Raw genomic sequence first — 15,310 nt, forward strand, 5'->3', positions numbered from 1 at the left:
CAAACTGACTCGATAAAATACCTTGGAATCCATATCACACCCCTCATGGCAAATGTCTTTGATGCCAACTTGTCCCCCCTCCTCACTTCCCTTGCTGCCCTATCCAAGTCCTGGATATCATTTGAAATCTCCTGTATGGGACGCATGGCGGCTTTTAAGATGTCGTTACTCCCCAAATTAATGTACCTGTTCCGCACCATCCCCTATGTCTTCCCTAAAAAGTCTTTACAACTTGCCACCTCCATCCTAACGAAATACGTCTGGGCGGCAAAACCTCCAGCAATGGCTTGTTCAAAGATGTCAATTCCCAGAGCCTTCGGAGGACTTGACCTCCCTGACTTATTCCACTATCAATCAGCATGCTTACTAGCCCCAATTAAGAACTATACTGACCTTATTTCTCCTAGGGCATGAGTGACCATCGAAAAAACCCGATCTCCCCATATCCCATTATCGGACCTCCTCAAGATCCCAAACCTACTCCCATCCACTAAAGCATCCCTCCACGCGTGGGACCAACTGACTGCTACGCTCCCTACCCCGAACTCCCTCATTACTACCCTGCCCAGTGGCGTAAGTTCGTTCACTGCGCCCGGAGGCAAGATAAAAGTTGCCCCCCCCCATAGAAAAAAAGAGAGCGGGAGAGAGAGAAAGAGGGAGAGAGAAGGATTCATGGAGAAAGAGTGTGAGAGAAGGGGCTTCATAGACTTACCCTCAAAGGCTGCCGCATCTCCCTTTCAGCTTTTAGATGACAGCTGCCGCCTGCCTGCTTCAGTGACAGTCACACTCGCACACTGGCTGTGTGGAGTGGACTGTCTGCCGCCCGACTCCTGGCTCTTCATCGCTTGCTCAGGCCGACTTTAGCCCCAGCCAGGTGACAGAGTGGAGCAGCGACACGGACGCTGCGCACATGGCCACGGGGGAGCAACAGGGGAGCAACCCGAACACAGAACACAGGGGGGGGGCCCGCACGCCCGCCCGCCCGCACCACTACTCACAAGAGCCTTCCCACGCCCGCCCGCTGACACGCACTGCTGCATAACCTAGCCGCACCGGCGCTATGAGTAAGATAAGTGCGGCAGGCGGCAGCAGCACTAAGCGGAACAACGGAGGCAATGGAGCCAGTGCCCCCCTGTAAGGCTGGCGCCCGGCGGCAGATGACTCCATTGCCTCCGGGAGTTCCGCCACTGACCCTGCCTATCACTACAGTGGCGAAGCTGATACCCAACCTCCCATTGACGACTTGGCGAGCCTGCGGGATTATCTCCCTAGGCGATATTCTAGACGCCCACTCTATGATCCCCTTTACCTCCCTCCAACACCAATTCTCACTCCCCAATTCAGAACACTACCATACTTGCTAACTGATGGAAAGCCCATTTCCATAATTACTCCCCCCCAAATGCCTTCTCACAGGTAGCTCTTGCCAGGCCTACCATGGTGCACTCTAGAGGGGACATCTCGTTTTGGTACAAGGCCTTGGTGACCCCCTCTGAGTTCTCCAAGACCTCAGCTCATAGGAAATGGGAGTTGGACCTTGGCGGACCACTGTTGCCCGCCCAGTGGCAACAGATTTTCTTATCTTCCTATGCAATGTCCCGCTGCCTAAACCACACTGAGATCAAGCTCATTAACTGACTTTATTTAACCCCTGACCGCCTTCACACCTTCTGGCCATCATGCTCTAACCAGTGCTGGAGGCAGTGTGGATGTGTGGGTAACATATACCACATCTTTTGGTCCTGCCCCAAACTTCGGGAGTACTGGGAGGGGGTATTTAACTTGGCCTCTACAGTCCTCCAGATCGCTATCACTCCCTCTCCTAGTATTGCTTTGTTCCATATATACCCCCAGGATGTCCCAACACAAAGAACATATGTCCTCGGGCATATTCTCATCGCTGCACGAGCGAATTTGGCTCAGGAATGGAAGCAACCCTCCCCCCATCCCTCCTTAAGGTTATCCTGAAGACTAATCACCAATACCTCATGGAAACGGATGCCCTACCTTTCTCGCCTAGCCCCTCCCCCCACACTCCCGTTGGTTACCTTGGTACATATATACCACGGAAGGAGATGGCGCCAAGTTCCTCCCCTCCGTAGCTCCATCGAGTTCACCACAGTTCAGCCTGAATGAACCTCCCGATGCCTCCCCACCCCAAGCCCGGGTCCCGACACACACTTAAAAAAATATATATTTATCTCCCTCTCCCGGCCGGCTCTTGGCCTCCTCCTGCAGCATGAGACACACTGGGTCTAGTAAGGGGGCGTGGCCACGGGTCCGCAATTAGGCCACGCCCCCGAATTTGCCTAAGCCCGGTCAGCGATGGCTGTCCTGCTCCTGCTCCAAGTTCCTGGTTCAAAAGGTAATGCCGCCCGCAATGCATGGCTATGGACAGGGGTAACAGACAAAAAGCGTGTGTGTGTGTAACAGGCTGTGTATGTATGTATATATGTGTGTGTAACAGGCTATGTGTGTGTGTAACAGGCTGTGTGTGTGTGTGTGTGTGTGTGTAACAGGCTATGTGTGTGTGTGTGTGTGTAACAGGCTATGTGTGTGTGTGTGTGTGTGTGTGTGTAACAGGCTATGTATGTATGTCTATATGTATGTGTGTGTGTGTGTGTGTGTGTGTGTGTAACAGGCTGTGTGTGTGTGTGTGTAACAGGCTTTGTATGTATGTATGTATGTGTGTGTGTGTGTGTGTGTGTGTAACAGGCTATGTGTGTGTGTGTGTGTGACAGGCTTTGTATGTATGTATATATATGTGTGTAACAGGCTTTGTATATATGTGTGTGTGTGTGTGTGTGTGTGTGTGTGTGTAACAGGCTATGTATGTGTGTGTAACAGGCTTTGTATGTATGTATGTATGTATGTATGTATGTGTGTGTGTAACAGGCTGTGTATGTATGTATGTATGTATATAATTGTGTGTGTAACAGGGTGTGTGTGTGTGTGTGTGTGTGTAACAGGCTATGTATGTATGTCTATATATGTGTGTGTGTGTGTAACAGGCTATGTATGTGTGTGTGTGTAACAGGCTATGTATGTGTGTGTGTGTGTGTGTGTAACAGGCTATGTGAGTGCGTGTGTGTGTGTAACAGGCTTTGTATGTATGTATATGTGTGTGTGTGTAACAAGCTGTTTATGTATGCATATATGTGTGTGTAACAGGCTGTGTGTGTGTGTGTGTGTGTGTGTGTGTGTGTGTGTAACATGCTATGTATGTATGTCTATATGTGTGTGTGTGTAACAGGCTATGTGTGTGTGTGTGTGTGTGTGTGTGTGTGTGTGTGTGTGTAACAGGCTTTGTATGTATGTATGTATGTGTGTGTGTAACAGGCTTTGTATGTACTGTATGTATATGTGTGTGTGTGTGTGTGTGTGTGTGTGTGTGTGTAACAGGCTGTGTATGTATGTATATATGTGTGTGTAACAGGCTATGTGTGTGTGTAACAGGCTATGTATGTATGTATGTATGTATGTATGTATGTCTATATATATGCGTGTGTGTGTGTGTGTGTAACAGGCTGTGTGTGTGTGTGTAACAGGCTTTGTATGTATGTATATATGTGTGTGTGTGTGTTGCAGGCTATGTACTGTATGTGTGAAGGAACAGGCTGTGTATGTATATGTGTGTATGTGTAACAGGCTATGTGTGTGTGTGTGTGTGTGTAACAGGCTATATGTATGTGTGTGTGTGTGTGTGTGTGTGTGTAACAGGCTATGTATGTATATGTGTTTGTGTAACAGGCTATGTATGTATGTATATGTGTGTGTGTAACCAGTGGTGTAACTAGTTATTCTGCGCCCCCCTGCCGAAAATGCCCCCCCAACAACCCCCCCCCCCCCCTGCCGGCTTCTAAAGAATAAGTAATAAGGGGAGCCAGGCAAGTCGGGGTGGGGGCGCCCTGGTGCCGGGGGGGGACGTGGGGGGGGGGGTACCTGTCCTGCGGCGCTGTGTATTTAAATCTGGCGGAGGAGGCAGCGGGGGTCCCTGCAGTCCATTAGAAATCACGAGCGCTATCCGCCGGGCTATGCGGAAGTGCTTCTAGTGTGAAAACACTGGCAGCACGCTGATTGGCTGAGATCAGCGTGCGCCGTGCTGCCAGAGTTTTCACACTAGAAGCGCTTCCGCATAGCCTGGCGGATAGCGCTCGTGATTTTTAATGGACTGCAGGGACCCCCGCTGCCTCCGCCGCCAGATTTAAATACACAGCGCCGTAGGACAGGTAACCGGGCGGCACAAAATGCCGCCCTCCAGTGGCCGGCGCCCTAGGCAAATGCCTAGATTTGCCTAGTGGTGCCGCCTGCCCTGAGGGGAGCGTGTACTCACAGTGCTGCGGGCTCCCTGGCAGTAAGGAAGGTCCCCGCGCTGTACACACTCCCTGTAGACAGGCAGCATAGGGTATTGCAAGCCCTCAGCAAGCATTGCACAACATCCCTCTGGCTACTGCTGCAGTGCTGCTAATCGAAAAAGGGACACTCGGAAAATGGCTGCCCCCATACAGCAGTATGGGGGCAGCCATTTTCCGAGTGTCCCTTTTTTGTATTAGCAGCGCTGCAGCAGTAGCCGGAGGGCTGTGCGATGCCTGCTGAGGCCGGAAGAGCCGGGACCCTGCACAGATAGAAGCGCCGGCGGCAGAACACAGTGAGTAACAATAGTCCTGCAGCACCCCGATGCCCACACCCTTTCAGCGCCTCCCCGCCACCGCGGGGGCTGCGGGCCTATAGATACGCCACTGTGTGTAACAGGCTATGTATGTATATGTGTGTGTGTGTGTGTAACAGGCTATGTATGTGTGTGTAACAGGCTTTGTATGTATGTATGTATATATGTGTGTGTGTGTGTGTGTGTGTGTGTGTAACAGGCTATGTATGTATATGTGTGTGTGTTACAGGCTATGTATGTATATGTGTGTGTGTGTGTGACAGGCTATGTACTGTATGTGTGAAGGAACAGGCTATGTGTGTGTGTAACAGGCTATGGCCCTCATTCAGGTTGGTTCGCTCCCCCGCACGTTCACACAGGGGAGCGATGTTGTGCATGTGCAGCCACTTTGTGTGAGCGGGCGCGGCAAACCGATTATTTGCCGCCCCGATCGCATGCAGCAGTGTGGACGGAAGCGTGGGGTGGTGGATATGGGTTGCGCCCATGGGAACTCCCATGCCGTGGGTGCTGGGGGAGGGCAGCTGATGTCACCGGATGTCAGCTGCCCACCCTCTTCTCATACAGGAGCGCCACAGATGTAAAACAGCAGAGACTGACTTAGATCTGCGAGCGCTTGAGAAATCATTTGATGGTCGGCGATAGCACTGCCCGGCACACAAGCTGCAAATCGATGATTATGTAAAACATCCGTTCATGAAATCTGAGGTATTTAGATGACCCGCAAAGCTGCAAATTTTGCAGCTTTGTGGTCAATCAGAATGACCTCCAATGTGTGTGAAGGGAACAGGCTACATGGGGCCCATTTATGACGGATCATATATGGAATGCGATCTGGGTGGGACCATACTGCCTAGGATCACATGAGATTAAAGAGGTTTAATGGACACAATCCCCCCTCTCCCTCCAGGTGCACATTCCGCTGGCCATCACAATGCAGCTGCTCTTGGCGCCGGATCTGTAGCTTTGGGGGACACAGCAGATACGGCAGCTCAGCTCGGCGATACTGCAAGTAGTGGCATCTGCTGCTTCTTGCCAGCAGGTTGATAGAACTGTTGCCGCTTTCCCTGCTGCATGTGTGAGCTTAGGATCCTTATACTCCAGAGGCGGCGCTTCAAATGGGAATGATCGTGCCAGCCACAGATCTTGGAGAGAGGAGCCGTGGGCTGGCCACCCCTGCTGTATGGCATAGGGGTCTGGGCAGCGCAGGGGGGCAGAGGATCCCTGTGACAGATGGGCAGACAGCAGTGGGGTCCTTGCGGAGGATGGGAGCTTTTACCTAGTTCCCATCCTCCGCAGGGACCCTGCCGCTATCTGCCCATCCGTGGCCACGACCCCTTACTCCCATGGGCGCAACCCATATCCACCACCCCACGCTTCTGTCCACACTGCTGCATGCGATCGGGGCGGCAAATAATCGATTTGAATTTTGGCTCATTCTGTGTAGCATAATGTGTAAGGGGCAAGTATAAGGGGTCTACTATTGTGTTGCATAAAGGGTATATGGTGTGGTACACACCCCTATATCCAGGGCCGGAGCTACCACTAGGCAGGATTAGGCAGCTGCCTAGGGCGCTGGCCGCTAGAGGGCGCCCCTTGTTCAGTCCAACATTTAATTGGTGTACCACCAAAACAGCAGCCGGTCCCTTGACCACTGGTTTTATATTTTTATACATTTTTGCGGGTTTTCTGTGGGGCGGCAAGAAGCCCATGCCTCACCTGGAGGAGCACTATACAGCTGACGGCAGCTACATGGAGCGGTACCTGAGTCCTTGCCAGTCTCTCAGCGGCAGGACCACGCAAGGCGGCTGGGGAACAGTAACCAGAAGACATAAATAGATGGTAGCAGCATCCTGGTCATCGGTAAAATGCTATTTGCTTTTCTTGTGGTGTGGTGGGCTGGGCAGCAGCAGCGCGGGGGACAAGGTCCTGTATGCTGATCCTGACAGCCGGGTAAGCTCCTCTGCTGACTCCACGACTGTCAGGCAAAATGCTGTGGCCATTGACTAAGCTTTAGAAACTTTCAGGGTAAAGAGGACACAGGGCACCCCCCTCTTCATTTTAGTGCTGATCCTCCTATTATTCACTATAGAAATACATACTGTAGCGAAGTCGCGCGCGCTCCCGAAAAGGGGGCGCGGCCGCGAGAAAAGGGGTGACTCGACTCCCGCCACGCCCCCGTTTTTGCCGCTCGTCGGTGCTGAATAGACGTTGTGCGCATGCGCACAGCGTCTATTCTCGGCAAGCTGGGGGGGGCTCCCAACTGTCCCCCCCCCACCGCGGGACAATAGCGGCCCCGGGCGGGACGCGGGAACGTCCCTGAATATCGGGACGTTCCCACGGTAAGCATGACAGTTGGGAGGTATGCATTCTGATCTCACGCTGGGAGCCAGGGAATGTATGTAAACTATATATCCCTTTCCAAGTGTATTCAAATAGTGTTGAATACACTTGAATAGTGGCATGTAGTTTGCAGACTACCCCTTACTCCCAGAGTTTGTGAGACATCTCAGACTGGGAGAAAGCAGAAGAGCTGCCCAGCCAGTGCCCAGTACTAGTAGTAAGACAGCAAAATAAGAATGATGAATGTGCTCAGCTGTATGGGGAGTTGTGGATTTAGGTGGGTTCCTCTATCATCCTGTGTGAGTGTGCCTATGCTAAATCCAGATGATCTGTGTCCCCACTACTACTCCTATCCAGTACCTTCTACTACTCCCACCCTTACCTCACCAGGGCCCTTATTCTGCTTGGAACGGCCGGAGCCGCATATGCGGCTCCGACCGTGCAGGCGAATCCCCGCCTTCCATACGGATCGCCACGGCCGTCCGTACGCGGACATGTGGCGGTCCGCATGAAAATGGCGGGGGATACGCCTCCACCATCTTGGAGCAGCCCCCTGCATTCGATGGTCACCGACCATCGAAGGCAGGGCCGCACGCTCCACCAGCTCCCGCACCCATAGACCTCACGGACACTTGTCCGTGTGAAAGCATGTATGGGGGCGGGCAGCTGACATCCGGCGATGTCAGATGGCCGCCCCTAACACATGCGTCACAGCCTCATTACCATGCGTACGCCCCGCGTTTGCATGGGAACGCCCATGAAACGCGGGGCGTATGCATAGGGAAATGAGGCTAAGTAGCCCCTCACGCCCCTATCCACCCCCTTTGCGGCGTTAAAAAAAATTGTGCGGCGATTTCGCCTGCACATGCGCAGAGTGCCCTCTGCACATGCGCAGAGCGAAAACATCGGCGGAACGGCCGCATGCGGCCGTTACCGCTTAGATCAGAATAAGGGCCCAGCTCCCCCAGCTCCCATGTGCCACTATAACTACCCCCACCCAGTCCCTACTACTCCCACCCTTACCTCACCAGCTCCCCCAGCTACCCTGTGCCACTATAATTACCCCCACCCAGTCCCTACTACTCTCACCCTTACCTCACCAGCTCCCCCAGATACCCTGTGCCACTATAACTACCCTCCACCCAGTCCCTACTACTACCCTCACCCAGCTACCATGTGCCACTACAGTCCTTACTACCTCCCTCACCCCTGCCAAGTGCCATGTGCCACAATGTCTTTACTACTACCACCCTCACCCACCATCTCCCACAGATGCGATGTGCCAATATAACTACCCCTACCCAGTTGCTACTACTATCACCCCACCACCTCCCCCTGCTGCCATGTGTACCTACAACTTCCCCACACAGTCCCTACTAATAACTCCCGCACCCACAACATCCTTCTGTGTCACTCAAACAGGGTAGAAAAATGTATGAGACAACACTTTCACCTGACTAACTGGGAAATTGTGTGTGTGTGTGTGTGGGGGGGGGGGGGGGGGGGGGGCGGCGTTAAGCAAAAGTTTTGCCTAGGGTGCCAAGAAACCTTGCACCGGCCCTGACTATATCCTTTAATGGCCACACCTCTTTTCTGTAGCTCGCCACTCCAGGGGGGCCCCGTGACGCTGTTGTACCGGGGCCCAGGATTTCTCTTGGCAGCCCTGCTGCTCCCTTCACCTCGTATGAAGGTTGAGTGTAACTACTGCGGCGCTTTAGGAAATATTGTACTTTGCCATGTTTTGTATTGCTCACAATTATGTTGCTTTTATTGGTCGCTCTGCGTAGCGACATGTTATGGGTTATTCACCAATTTGTATCCCTCATATGTTTGCTATCCATGTCCCCCCCCGTCCCCCCTCTTTCTTTTTGTACCCTATATAAACTTTCTGCACCAATAAAAATGTATTGATGGCATTGACGCCAACTTTTGATGGCATTACACCCCGCCCCATGTATCACCAGCCAATAGCGGCAGAAGCACAAATTAAGTGGCCTGGGGGAGAAAATTTTAATCTTGGTCTGAATAAAGAAATGCTGGCTGCTGTGATATACTGTACTATGTTTTAAATGTTAAAAGTGACTTTGAACATAGATGATAGCTGCTATTTAAGTATATACAATATCTGTATCCATGAGACTAGTGCATAAGACTGATGCTATTGTGTTCCCTTTATCATCCTACAGACATATTACTGTGTCATGAAAATATCCTGTGCCCACTGTCACAGAAAGACTGTTCGGATACATCAAACTGTGCCTGTATGGACGGATTCAGAATGAGATCTTTTGGAAATCAAATCGCTTGTGTAGGTGTGTAATGTGTATATCTTGTGAGTGTGTGTAATGTGTATAGTTACAGGCACAATGTTCATATGGGGATGCTTGAGTTTCAGGAATGATTTAAAAAATGTAATGGTGTTTGTTGGTGGGGTGGGATTGCGGTACCACGATAATTAGTATAAATTAACTTATGACACATTGAACATGAGTTGCTTAAATGCTAAGTATAATTCTTGTCCCTTTGGCAGGTTCTAAACCTGACCCTTGAACAGGATTTATGGGATAAGCAAAGCTTCGGGCCCCTTTTCCTAAGGAGTGCAATATGTCCATGAAGCAATTGTAATCCCAGGCAGGGTAGGTTCAATGTTCAAGATTCCTGGCTCCCACTATTCAATAACCAGGGAATGTCTGTTTCTGACTCTGGTAGTAAGGAGTCACTGTAACTGTCTGACATGGTTATCTGGTCCTTATCACAGGGGAGGGCTTGGTATGGATCCCTGTCTCTCTGGTGTTGTAAACTGTTGTACTCTTGAAGGGCTGGTTGGAGGGGGGATAAAGTAGATCTGTTTCTTGCTATAGTGTTCCCTACTGTCCAAGGACTGTGGCAGGTAAACTTACACTTGATAGGTTTCTCTGGCGTGGTCAGTTGCACATTGCTCCCTGCTTGTCACGCCAAGCTCAGGGTCACGCTGCTGCTTCCTACCATATAAAGCAAGGGATGCTAGACTACTCCAGTCAATATTGAGATATTGTATAGTTCCATTGTGTTAATCCTGATAAGAAGGAAGTGTTTTGAAAGTTATGTTGTTATAGTACTGTAACTATGTGCTAAGTTTGTGATTGAATCCACAACTCCATCCGCATCCAATAAAACAGAAGAAGTTGCCCGCAGTGCGGTAAGCGCAGCGAGCCCGCAAGGGGCTTTGTTGTGCTTGCCCCGCTGTCTGAGTCCGGCCAGTCGGGATCCCGGCGTCGGGCTAATGACTGGTGGGATCCCGACTGTCTGGACCATATACCACACCCGTGAACGGAGTGTGACCTATATGATCCCTGGCAGTCTGCCTCACTGCTTCCCATGGGAGTCGCACCCGGGGTCAGGGGGTCACGGCTGGGGATGCCTCTGGGAGTCCTGTGCTAGGACCTGCTGCGGGCGCTAGGCCCCTGGCAGCAGCGAGCAGCTGGCAGTGCTGTTCGGCTATGAGTGGGGCTGCTTTGGGAGCCAGCAGGCCGGTGCATGTTGCTGGGCATGCGCATGTGCAGGGGCTGGCCGCCAGCACCCGGATTGCTGTCAGGTGGGGGTGTGGGGGACAGGGCTACCCATGGCCGTGCTGGAAGGGTGCTGACTGAGAGTACCCGGGGTGGGGGCAATGAAGGTAGGGGCAGTCCGGCCGAGAGGGGTGCTCCACGCCATCGACCAGGTCCTCCTCCAGGGCATGGAGAAGCGACTTGGCTGGGGCTGCTGACCCCATCTTTGAACCCTCCTTGCTCTCAGCCCCTCTTTCCTCTGGCAATGGGGATCCCGAGGTCGCCCAGGGCCTCGCGCGCAGTGTGACGGGGCAATTTGGGCACTGGGGATGGGCCAGTTTCAAGCTGCTCCCAGTTTCTTAGGTCCGTAAGGGATATGGGGTCCGCGGTGGCATTGATGGAGGGTGGTTCTGTCTCCGGGGACAACAGCATTGCACCGAGGCCTGGAACGTCTCGGGGGGTTGCCAGGCAGCCTTCTGGGGTGGGTTTCCCCTTTTTTACAGATGCTGCGACACTGGCAGATTATGTAGAGGACAATGAGGTTGGGGACGATGATGGCGATATGTGGGAGGAGCAGCCAACGTCGTCAGGTGAGGTTTATGACAGCGGGAGATCGTGGTCTCTTCCTGCTGAGGGCTCTCACTCCAGTCACTCTTCCTCCTCCTTTTCTTCTGCTGATGAGTCTGACGTGGATAGCATGGCTCGGAAATGGGCCATTAAGTATGCTAAAAAGGAGGCAGGTAGGCAAGCCTTGGTTTTCAGGGCGAAACGCGCGTCCACTAACATATGCCTGACTCTGATAGGACCTAGCATACGGACTAGGACTGGAGAGATGATCTGATTTTTTCACCTAAGGCTAAGTGATTCTTTATTTCAGAGATAAGAATGTACCCTACTAGTGCAGGGGTTTTTCTGAGAAATCTTATTACAAGTGATATGTATGATCAGCAGAAATTTTCTTGATATTCAGTGATATCCTTGCCGTGTATGCTTTATCTGTTTATATGCCTTAGACTAGTATAATTAAGCTTTATTATTGAGTATATTGTGCCAAGAGATTTAAAGGGACATCACCGGTTATAATTATGGAGAATATGAAATCTAAGTTATATACTTAGCAAAAAATTCATTGCTGTCCTTCTTATCCTACAATTTAGGGGACTCTCATTGCTGCCAGTCCCAGAGAGTGTACCCATGCGCTGGGTAACCAACAGGGGTGCCACTGGGTCCTGCTAGCAACAGCAGATCCCCATATCTTTCTTCACTCACTAAATAGTGACCCCAACATTGGAGGCAAACCTCTCAGATCCGTTCACTGTCTTTGGACACATGGCTGAGTATAAAAGGACCACCAGGGGAATCAATTAGTGAGCTGTATACTTCTATACTTTGTACTCTCCAGGTACCCCAATATATGATTATATAAAAGGAAATTTCTCTATTTAGAGGGTCTATGATTATAGGTACCCAATCAGCGCAGGTAAATATATGTAAATATTTTGTCAAATGTTTTTAATATGCATAAGAAAATTATAAAAAAATTCTATCTTTAGTATCAAAAAACGTTTCACTTGCACATCAGACTGCGAGTACCATCGATGAAATTTGCACCCAGTTTTATAGGTCCTTATCCGATAATCTCTGTCAGTGGCATATAAACTTCAGATGCCTCAGTCTCTACGAATTCCTAACACGTTCCACATTTCGTTATTAAGGCCATTAGTCCTTAATTGCTTCCAAAACAAAGTACCTCGACTACAGCAGCTTCAAACCGATCATGGAGTATCCTTTGATGTGAAAAGAATTCTAGACTCCAGAAGACGATACGGTCGAATTCAATATTTGCTGGATTGGAAGGATTATGGGCCGGAGGAGAGCACATGGGTAGATGCCACAGCCATTGATGCTCCCACCTTGTTAAGAAAGTTCCATCAGAACAATCCTGGTAAGCCTGGGAAGTGTCCGGAGTCCACTCCCAAGGGGGGGGGGGGGGGGGGGTACTGTCACGGTCCGTTCATGTCGCTTACCAGTCCGGGTAGTGCGGCGAGATCTGTTCCAGGTTCGTGCTCTCTGGCGCTTGAGCAGGGCGCCAGGAGGGTCTGGGCAGTCACCATTGTGCGTGGGTGACAGTGCCCGCTCTTGCTGGTCGCCTTGTACTAGCGCGGGGTGTCCTGGTCTGTGTTCCGGCTCTGTCTCCTCGCCCTGGATGGAGGTAGCGGCGGAGCGGCACTTGCAGTGCTTCCGGCCGCCTGTGGGGACTTCACTGACACAGGGCATACTAGCTCAGCTGCAGCGTCTGCGGAAAGGCGCCATCTTGTTGGAGTCCTCCAACAGCAACAAGGGCTGAAGTCAGCAGCCTATCAGACACTCTCAAGGGGTCATAAAAGACTTCGGTTTGAAACAAGCTGGCGAAAGTACTTCGCTTGTCACTCCTTAGAAAACACCAGCGTCCTGTGATCTCCTGACTACCTGTGCACCTCCAGCGTCTTGCTTAAAGGTGCAATCAGTCCTGCTCACCTGTGCACCTCCAGCGTCTTGCTTCAAGTTGCAATCAGCCCTGCTCACCTGTGCACCTTCCATTTGGGTACAATCTGCTGCTACCACCTGTGTACCTTCAGTCTGGGTGCAACCTGCAACAACCTCCTGTGCACCTTCCATTTGGGTACAATCTGCTACAATCACCTGTGTACCTTCAGTCTGGGTGCAACCTGCAACAACCTCCTGTGCACCTTCCGTTTGGGTACAACCTTCTGCAACCTCCAGTGTACCTCCCGATTGGCTACAGCCTGATACAGTCTCCTGCGCACCCCCTGCTTTGGTGCTACCCGCTACAGACACCTGTGTACTTTCAGTCTGGTTTCAACTGGTTCCTGATTCCTGTACAAACCTTGCTCTTCTATCATCTGTACCGTAGCTACTTCTGAGACTCATCTTCCTTATCGGTGTCCACAAGCTCCGAGCTCCTCCCAGGTCCCATATGATAATGACCTATATATGCCCTGCTATCCTCAAAGCTGCAACCATTTCTGGTGGTCACCCGAGCACACAGAATTCCAAGGTACTGACAACAGACTTGTCTTTTTCACTATACCTACCGCCTCCTGAGTGCTGCTCTTTTGGATGTTTTCATGTTTGTTTCGGGCACCGGGGCCTATTATTATTATGTCAAAGTCGAATTGCTGACACGCCATTTGAGAATGGTATGGCTGCCATTTTGGTTCGCAGAGTTACGCAAATAAAGTGTTATACCCAAGTTTCATGTAACCAGGCGAACCTTGAGAGCTGCCATACTAATACACATAAATTCATATCCCACACTTACACAAAATAAAATATAGTTACATATACTGTAGGTTTAATTCGCAGCACATAGCTTAACCAATAGTACATGACCATTTCCGTACATATTTCATATCTTTATGTTCTGTGTGATAAAATCCATAATCTATGTACTTTTGCCATGTGAACTAAGGAAGACAAAGGATCAAGCTGTAACCGGTTCTTGTGTTTCATTTACGACCCCCTATGACAACGCCAGCTGACAAAGGACACAGAAGTGCATTTCCTCTGCACCAATCCATTTAAAGTGCATTCCCTTGCACCAATCCACATGTACTTGACTTTTGAACTCTTTGACCAATGGAAACACCTCACTGCCCTCTCTTTGTTGGGACACTATAAAGGAGCGATCCCTGGGTGGGATCGATCACTTTCTTTTTTCGACTTCATCCTGCCCGGGATAAGTTCTATTAGAACCTAGTGTGCTCGACCGGACTGCGCTGCGCAATAGATGAGACGGTAAACTGTTGCATTCCTGTATGTATTGTTTTATAGTGTGGTTGATTGTATTTTGTATCTGTTTCTTTTCCCCCTAGTAGTGTAAAGCATATTTAGTATTGTTAAACCAACTGTACCCTGTGCTATACCGTGTTTCTCTTTCTGTAACCCCCTGCTGTCCGCTAGGGATTAAATACATTATTAGGAGACTCTATCTCCTTACTTTTTGAGTTAAACTTGTGCCTTGACTTTTATTCGCATTTAGCGACAAAGGTGTAATAAGGACATTGTCCTTAAAAGGTGTACTCAGTTTGGGTACTAAGTACTGCGAAAGGATACTGATTTATAAGTATCGGTATAGCGTGTATAATACACGGACAAGGTTTGCTATGCTGCGTTACGCTTTGTTTGCACGTAGCTAGGAATAAAGGGTCAGCAGTTTATGGACAGAGTACGTAAACTGCGCACTTCACTTGTTATCCGTCTGGTTATATTTATATCGGTATTGATAGTTAATATGAGTGCCAGTTGATTTGGACTTATATATATATATATATATACTAGGTGATTCATCGCGACCTACGGGCGCTCTTCACACCGTCGTAGGGGGCTGCGCCCCCTTAATTTGTGAACATTTGTATATGAGAAAGATGGTTAGAATTGTATGAAAGATGGCCTGTATTGCAACTTGAGTTATAGGTGAAATGTGTTAAATAGAGAGCATATGATGTGGAAGGGGGTGTGTATTGTTTTGTTTAATTAAAAAGCGGTTACAGAGTAAGATGTACATTGATAGTGTGGAAAGTACAGTGACATTTGTGGGTGTGGGGGGGGGGAGCTGTGTGTGCATGTTGTTTAGGTGTGTGTGTGTGCAATAGTATAGTAGGGTGTTTTTGAGTCAGCGGCTCCCCACTGGCGGAGGTCACGACACAGGAAAACAGGAGGCTGGGTAGTGATAGGGGTGTGCGGACATAAGGGGGACTAAAGAGGAGGGTGG

At 50.3% G+C, this 15,310-nt stretch overlaps 1 protein-coding gene across 1 annotated transcript in view; it reads left to right on the forward strand.

Annotated features, from left to right (window-relative positions):
• The window catches only part of LOC146072692 (adhesion G protein-coupled receptor E3-like), a 208,316-nt gene that overhangs the window by 86,644 nt on the left and 106,362 nt on the right, over positions 1 to 15,310 (forward strand). Inside the window, exon 3 of the mRNA XM_083179887.1 lies at positions 9,196 to 9,321. Coding sequence (XP_083036013.1) covers positions 9,196 to 9,321 — 126 coding nt within the window. The remainder of the gene's footprint in view (positions 1 to 9,195; positions 9,322 to 15,310) is intronic.

This window comes from Crinia signifera, chromosome 4, assembly GCF_055691185.1.
Source record: "Crinia signifera chromosome 4, ASM5569118v1, whole genome shotgun sequence".
Lineage (NCBI taxonomy): Eukaryota > Metazoa > Chordata > Amphibia > Anura > Myobatrachidae > Crinia > Crinia signifera.